Source organism: Arachis duranensis, chromosome 5, assembly GCF_000817695.3.
Source record: "Arachis duranensis cultivar V14167 chromosome 5, aradu.V14167.gnm2.J7QH, whole genome shotgun sequence".
NCBI lineage: Eukaryota > Viridiplantae > Streptophyta > Magnoliopsida > Fabales > Fabaceae > Arachis > Arachis duranensis.
The window spans coordinates 8,343,519-8,351,500 of NC_029776.3; the positions used below are offsets into that span (position 1 = coordinate 8,343,519).

The following is a 7,982-nucleotide window of genomic DNA, read 5'->3' on the forward strand; positions in this document are numbered from 1 at the left end:
ATTAAAATGCTCACTGAAAATTTTAGACATGCCACGATCTTCATAAAAGTAACAAAAATGTTGTATTGCTCACAACAAGCAAAAGTAGTAATAACAACTCCATTGACTACAAATTGAAAAGGAAGAGACAATAAGTTTGATCGCATAGCGTAATCAAACGAAGTATTTTACTGACTACATGTTGAACCGAAGCTTCCGAATGAATCGTCGTAGCAGAAAGATTCTCACTTAACAAACTTTCACTCTTTTCAATAATAAACAGCAATAAATGCAAAAACACTCGCTTAACTAAAAAAGGCATTAAAAATCATAAATCAACATGAAAGTATATTAAATAGAAAATGATATTAGCATAGGGAAGGGATCGAGTAGGAAGTGAAACCTGAAAGTTCCAAAAGTGAGAGCCAACGTAATTGGCAAAATCGCCGACTTGGATATTACAAGTTCTTTCATATTTACTTCCTACGCAGCCAATTATGCAATGGCGGTGGTGGAGGACGGTGCGGCGGGGCAGATTAGAGATGGTAGGGGGTGGGGATGTCAGACCAAGGATGGCCTTTTACTTTTTTTTGACCGGGTTTTTTGGGACGGGTTCGGGTCGGATACTGCGAAATTTTTTCTTTTCTTCTTTACTGTCTTCGGACATTGTAGGGTGGTGACGTGGTGTGCTTTTTTTTTTATCAGTAAATTGGACAATCCTAATTCTTGGACAATCCTAATTCTAGGTACGCAATAAATATATTTTGGTATGGTAATGGGGCTAAGCCCAAGAGAACAAAAATATTTTAGGTACCCAATAAATTAGACAACACGTGGTGTGGCTTTTTTTTTGGACGGGGACCCAGACCAACAGACCAGCCCAAGTCCAAAACAGAGATTCATTCCCCCTCAAACCGACCCGTTATACCCGACCCGACCTGTTATCCCTTCCTGTATCCCACGTGGTGTGGCTTAAGCTTAAGGTTTAGGGTTGTTGGGTTTGAGTAGTGTGGGTTTGCTTTTTCGGGCTGTGATCAGTGATAAGGCCGCCAACAACAACAACAACAACAATAATAATAATAATAAATAGAGAAAACAAAAGCAGCATTGTATTATTCTTATTCTCTTTCTTAAATTAACAGTCCCTCTTAATTACTTGCTAGAGACAAAATAAATAAATAAAATTACTTGCCAAAACAATCACTAAGTTTTATTAAATATATTAATAAATTGAGAGAGAAATAGAAAAAATATATTTTATTAAATACAACGCATCTTTTTCTTTTACAAGTATAATCTCTGTTAATATTTTATTTTCAATAAATACTTAAAATATGATAGGTATAAATTAATTAATGAGTTATTGAAATCTGAATACAATAATTAATTTTACCTAAATTGATATTTAAAAAAAAACATAAGAATTTAGCTAAAATATAGATTAAAATTACCAATTGATTTTTTATAAAAAAAATTTAAATTTTTAATATATTTTTATTAATAATAATCTTAATATATACGCTTAAAACACGTTAACTACAAAAAATAAGACACTTGTGAAAAAATAAAGTAGAATCAATTGTTTCCTAAATTAGCTAAAGCTTGCAGAAGAAAATGACCATAATTAAACAAGAAATTTGAAAAGTGTGCAGTGACTTTGATTGGTAGAGAAAACAATGGCATTATATATGTTACAAGAATCGATGCTTAGAAGAAAATAACAAGCAACATGGATTATGTCTGTATAAGAGGCAATTCTTGAGTCTTGACAAATGACAAGTGATATATATGCTGCCGCAAAAATTCTGACACTCTTGTGGCCTGGCAATAATATCCACCAAAATGCTGAGCCAATTTTCTCTATCAATATTCCAATGCAGGGATATGGTTGCAACTTACAACTTATAACACCAGTATATAATTTTCTATGTCCCCTCAATACCCTCAATCATAACAAAATGGATTTAACAAAAATTCAACACGGCAGACCAAAACACAATTAAAATTTAAAAAGAAAAAAAGCCTAAAAGATCTGCAAAATCTCATGCTCCCTTGTATAATAATTCTATATGTTAGACTATTATTCTTTTCTTAGTCAAATCCGGGGGGTCTCAACTTATGTATTATTATGACTATATTATATTTGTCTGCAAAATTTTTAGCGGCTGTGATTATCAGATTCTGGCGGTTGGTGGTGAATAGCAGCTTTCCAATTGCGGCAATCTGAGTGCTCATCATCTGCATCCATGCTTGAGAGTCCCTTAACTGAACCTGCTAAGAGTAGAGGACCCTGTGGTGAACCAGATTGTGATTGTGATGATGAATTTTTGTTCCCTTTTCCACATTGATCTTTCTTCTTCATTTCCCATAGATCATCCTCATCATCATCATCAATATTATTATTATTAGCATCATGCTCAGCTGAAGATGAAACTGGGAATTTTCTTACATGAAGTCTGTACTTCTGAATAAAATCAACCACAAATTTATAACATGAACAGAATAATGTGTCAGAAAATAGGATATATGAATAATGGCCAATTATAAAGTACAAATAAGATTAACAGTTTAACACTCACTTGTAAGTGACTTTTGACTTCATCGTTTGTTAGGCTTTCCACCTGCATCAGTTCCCTTATCTGCTTAGGAGTGGCCACTGCAACACAATATAATCATATAACAAAAACAATTAATTAGGCACATGCTACCCATAATTCTGTTCAAATTTCAAGTTGAATTAAGCAGATAAGATTCACTTTGGAAAACAACATACTCAGTCGTGAAAGTTTTAATCTGTTAAGTTAAATATCCCAAATTTCTAGGTTGCAATTTCAGTACTAGATGGGGGAAGTAAGATTCCCAAATTATAAATCATCAAGACATGTACCATTGTTGATGTTATGGATGTTACACTCCTAAAAAAGAGGACCCTATCTCACATTCTCACCCAATTTTCATTAATAACATACAACTATGCCTTGATGAATAATTTTGAACTACCTTGTGCTCCTCCAAGTTGTTGGAGAGCATTGATGAAACGCCGGTGTAGCTCCGGTGACCAGCATCGCCTTTGTTTCCTAGGATTCTGAGATTGTTGGGCTTGAATCTCAACACGATTCATGAACAGAGAAGAAGAATTACTCTTGGAACTGCTACTTTTCAGTTCAGGTGCTGGAGTAGTAGTCATCAAACTAAAGCCAGGAACTTTCGAAACCTCCTTTGAGTTCCCATTCAACAATGCAACTCCTCCTCCTCCTCCACTTCTGTTCTTGTTCTCCCTTCTCTTGATTGGGTTCTCTGGCACAGAACAATCTTCTTCACACCTCTGCCATTACAAGGTACAAAGCGAAAACATAAATTTCATCTTATTTGGACAAGTGGTGAAAGAGGACCCTAAAATTCATCTCAAACATTCTTCTAGATACTAAATGGAATAAAAATTAAATTCAGTAAATGTCTTAGAATGTTGGAAAACAATTAATCCATCATTCATCCAATGCTCCATAGCTGAAGTGAAGTCATCCAGTTGTTATTATTATGATGTGGTTCTTGAGTGGTGAGAGGTTGTGGATCTTGCATTCCCATACAGCGAAGCTTTTCCTCCTTCAATCTTGTTATAGCTGCATGTCCCAAAGAAAAGAACTCTAAGAATCTACGAATTATGAAAAGTAAAGATGCAATTAAAGGGGAAAAAAAGAAGAAGAAAGAAGAGAGACCATCGGTGACGAGGAGCATGCAAAGGGGAAGCTCACGTTTGAAGGCGTGGATCTTAGTCATCTCATCCTCCAATCGGTTGAGGAAATCATCAAGCATGGCCAATTTGTCAGAGATTTGTGTGCTCCGAGAAACATCGCCCAAGAACATTGATATGGTCTTTGGGACAAAGGACAAACTCAAATCCAAGCTCAGCTCCATAATAATATTACTGTGCCTTCTTTTCTTTTTCTTTTCCTTTTTCTGTTACCAATAACCACTTCTTCACTTCTTCCACTAATAACGAAGAGGAGCATAGGCCATAGCCAAAGAGGATATAGATTCATTTATTTATTTTTTTTTATTTATAACATAAAAAGATAACTTCAAATTCAGATTCACGACAAAAAGATTCCGTCACTCGGATTCGGGTCGTCGCGTAATGTGTCCCACTCACACACTTCTCTTAATATATAGTTACTAAAATGTTAAAAAGAGTAATATTAGCAGGCATTAGTTACATGCCTAATATTCAAATTTTGTACTCTTAATACATGTTTCACTCGCTTAATTAATATTGATATATTTATTTTTTTATAATGAAATTAACCCTATAAAAATCCAAATAAAACTATTAAAAGCTTTCATCAAAATTTATTGTTACCCTAAAATTTGATTGCTCACCCATGTCCTTAAAACAACAATCCAAAAAGAAAGTCAACTCAGACGAATTCACCATGCTTGAAAAAAAATTAACATACCTATAATTTTAGGATCTTTTATTTTGGATTTTTAAAGGGTTAAATAATATAACAACGTTAGTTGAAACAATGATATACTAATTAATAGCACAAGATTTGAGTATTAGTGATATAACTTAAGACACTAATTAATAAAATCCATACAAAAAGTCAAAAACTATGGACACTCCACACACACTACCAATTTAATATTGTTTAAAAAAATGTTAGAAAAATCAATAAATTTTATTTTTTTGTTATTAATTTAATATTTTTAGTCTAATATTTAATAATATATTTTTAATTTATATTTTAAATATTAATAATTAATTATTAACTATAAATAATAAAATCTACCGAATATTTAATATTTTTTGTTTAATTTGAAGAGAATAAATTAAAGGAGGGTTCAAGGCTTGGATGAGGACAAAAGAAATGAGTTAAAAATTGATTTAGGGGGGGAGGTGTCCGAACAATAAAGGGTCTTTGAGGTGCGAAAAGTAGAGACTTATCTTTTAAAAAATTGTTGTTTTTGGGGGGTGGTTAAGTACTTATGTAGTTATGTTCATACGCGAATCTTTGGATTCCGTACTTAACGCGGCGAAATGTAAATTAATTAATCGATCCTATTCTACCAATTTGATTAGTTTAATGCTTTTGCGAAGATTCTTCGTTTTGTGGGCGCTGTGAAAATAATAAAGCCAGCTCTATAGTTGACTAGCCTAACACTGTTACATTATTTATGCATTATATATGTTGTTATAATTAATAATCAATGAGGGGCATTTTGATCATTTCACTATTCTCTCGTGTGTGGCATGTTTCTATTTTAAAATTTTCTACAATTTTTCGCATTGGTCAAGATTTGGCCACGTATATTTTATGGACTCGTCAATACAGATCCTACTATAAGATATATGAATTTTTTATTTAAATAAATAAAATAAATATAATAATTATCGAAATAAATAATTTAAAAAATATTGACTGTTTTTTATTTTTAAGTCATAGTGTAAACGAGATAGACACGTATTTCGTTTACACTGTAAACGAGATATATAGAAGACAATCGCATGAGCTATAAAAGAATGTCTAATTCTTGGTATTTTTCACAAATTTTTTCTATTTTTTTTGTGTCTCATATTTCTCACAAATACAAGATATTGATGACCAGTAATAGTCTATACATAGTTGTGCTTATTTATCCGAATTGTCGTATGAGAAATGGCGACAACGGGTGACATTTGAGTGTGAGGATCCAATATTGTTTCGCACTCAACATGTGAAAACGTTGTCGGATTTGAAGAGTTTGATATAGAGCAAGTTGGGGGGAACACAAGCGAAGAAAATCGGAAGGGTGGCGTATAGGTTGCTGGCGCCCATGGGTAACAGAGTCTTCCGGTTTTGACTATTCCGACTTCAAGGGGACGAGCATGTGCGACTGATGTTCGACATTCATGGGAGGGTCATGGTGGAGCAGGTAAATAGGTAATGGAGCTTTCCGCAGAGGTGGGACAAAGTGGTGGTGGGAGTTCCGTACACTCGACCTATGTACAGGACGACCGACCTCTCGCACCACCGCCCATTCATGTCGCCATTCCAATGGATGGGGCAGAGGAGGGCGAGGAGGAGTTGGACGAGGATTACATGGCGGACAGTGCAGACAGTGACTCGTCCGATGGTGGGGATGAGGATGAGTGTATTCTGGAGACACCTGTCCAAACTGTGGTGCGCCATGTCCTATCTCCACCTCACCCAATTCCGCCACTATCGGCAGTGCCAACTCACTATCACATTCTAGATCTGGACGCCATGCATGAGAGGACTCCATTTCCTAACACGGGTGAAGAGGATTACAACCTAGACGGCGGTGTAGAGTTTCGGGTCGGCCACAAGTTTAGAAGCCGAGAGGCAGTGCTTCAGGATGTGAAAAATTACAATATTCACATGAGTGCGGAGTACCGAGTGATCGAATCGAACCGGTTAAATTACCAGGTGCAGTGCCGTCAAGTTGAGAATGGGTGTCAATGGAGCTTCCGTGTGGCCCTTCGGTAGAACCTCGATTACTGGTAAGTTTAAATTTAGTTGCGCTTTTCTGTACTTCTGTACGATATATTAAGTAGGTGTATGACATGGCTAAAGTAATACTATTTTGTTGTGTTCAGGAAGGTTCGGAGGGTTGGTGGAGTGCACAGTTGTCTAGCACCCACCATGTCTCAAGACCATTGTCAGTTAGACAGCAGTCTGATATGCAAGGTCATCTTACCGTTGATTCAGTCCAACCCCTTTATAAGCATTCCGGTTTTGCAAGGTGCAATCCAAGCAAGCTATCACTTCAAACCATCCTACAAAAAGGTGTGGATGGCCAAGCAGAAGATAATTGTACAGATATACCGGGATTGGGAAGAGTCATACAATAAGGTGTCGAAGCTGCTTCAGGCACTGCAGAGCTGTTTTCCTGGTACCATTTGTTACCTACGCGTCAAATCGTTCTACGATGGACACCTCCTGGTACGCGAATGCAGTATATTCAACAAGGTATTTTGGGTTTTTCCGTCATGTGTTGAGACCTTCAAGCATTGCAATTCCTTTGTCTCTGTAAACGATATGCATCTGTATGGCAGGTACGGTAGAGTGTTGCTTATTGCGGTGGCGCAAGATGGGAATAGCAACATCCTGCCTATTGCTTTTGCCATTGTGGAGTCCGAGAGCACCGAGTCATGGTCGTTCTTCCTTACTAATCTGAGATGCCACATCACCCAACAAGACGGCCTGCTGGTTATCTCCAACAGATCTCAGGCCATAAAGGCCGCGCTAAGCTCCGATGATAGTGGTTGGCATCTCCCAAGAGCCTTCCATGCTTACTGCATCTGACACATGGCTGCGAATTTCATGACTCGGTTCAAGTCAACCAAGGGCAAGAGATACCTCATTAGAAGCGGGATGGCCTCTATAGGCAAGTCGGTCATTCAAAAAGGAGATGTCCTAATCAGCCAACAGGAGATGCCTAGGTCGTACAATGCTTCTAGGTTTACTGTAGTTAGCATGTGTTGGTGTTTTTTTTGGTAGTGTGATATTTTATGTTCTAGTAACTTTGAATGTATTATATTTTAACTTTGAATGCAATATTTTATGATTTAGTGTTACTTTATGATATTTTTTATTTTTCTTAACTATGACAGTAAGGTATACGAAAATATTCATAAGAAAGAACATCATCATAAATAACAATATACATAACTACAATCCACTATGGCCCACGTCTCTGTGTGGTACCACTTACCGAAGTCACGAAGGCACCCCCAACAGGATTTTTGTGTGCGCATAGGCCTAGGTGGTACGCCACGTCGTACAGGGTGATAGTGACCTCATCCCACGGGAGATAAAACGTGTGCGTCTCCGGACACCATCGCTCCACGAGTGCCGAAATCAGGGAATTGTCAAAAGTGAAGTCCTTGAGGGGCACCGAGTCGTCGAACTCGGCCTCAGCCAGATACGGGACGATGGCGTCCGGTGGAGGAAGGGTATGGCTGACTCTCCAGGGCAATAGAAGGCGAAGCATCTGCGGAA

At 36.9% G+C, this 7,982-nt stretch overlaps 2 protein-coding genes and 1 pseudogene across 2 annotated transcripts; 1 reads left to right on the plus strand and 2 right to left on the minus strand.

Moving 5' to 3' along the window:
* Positions 1-524, minus strand: part of LOC107487743 (uncharacterized) — a 9,480-nt pseudogene extending 8,956 nt beyond the window's left edge.
* Positions 525-1,812: 1,288 nt separating this feature from the next.
* LOC107487772 (transcription factor HHO5) lies at positions 1,813-3,986 on the minus strand. Its single transcript, XM_052261607.1, has 5 exons — positions 3,696-3,986; positions 3,480-3,599; positions 2,980-3,309; positions 2,559-2,635; positions 1,813-2,443 (listed from the first exon to the last, which is right to left on the minus strand). Exons 1-5 carry the CDS (start codon positions 3,892-3,894, stop codon positions 2,138-2,140), a joined length of 1,032 nt encoding a protein of 343 aa, XP_052117567.1. The 5' UTR covers positions 3,895-3,986; the 3' UTR covers positions 1,813-2,137.
* A 1,917-nt stretch (positions 3,987-5,903) lies between these two features.
* Positions 5,904-7,286, plus strand: LOC107487742 (uncharacterized). Its single transcript, XM_016108440.1, has 2 exons — positions 5,904-6,463; positions 6,578-7,286. The coding sequence occupies exons 1-2, from the start codon at positions 5,904-5,906 to the stop codon at positions 7,284-7,286; spliced, it is 1,269 nt and encodes a 422-aa protein (XP_015963926.1).
* Positions 7,287-7,982: the final 696 nt, after the last annotated feature.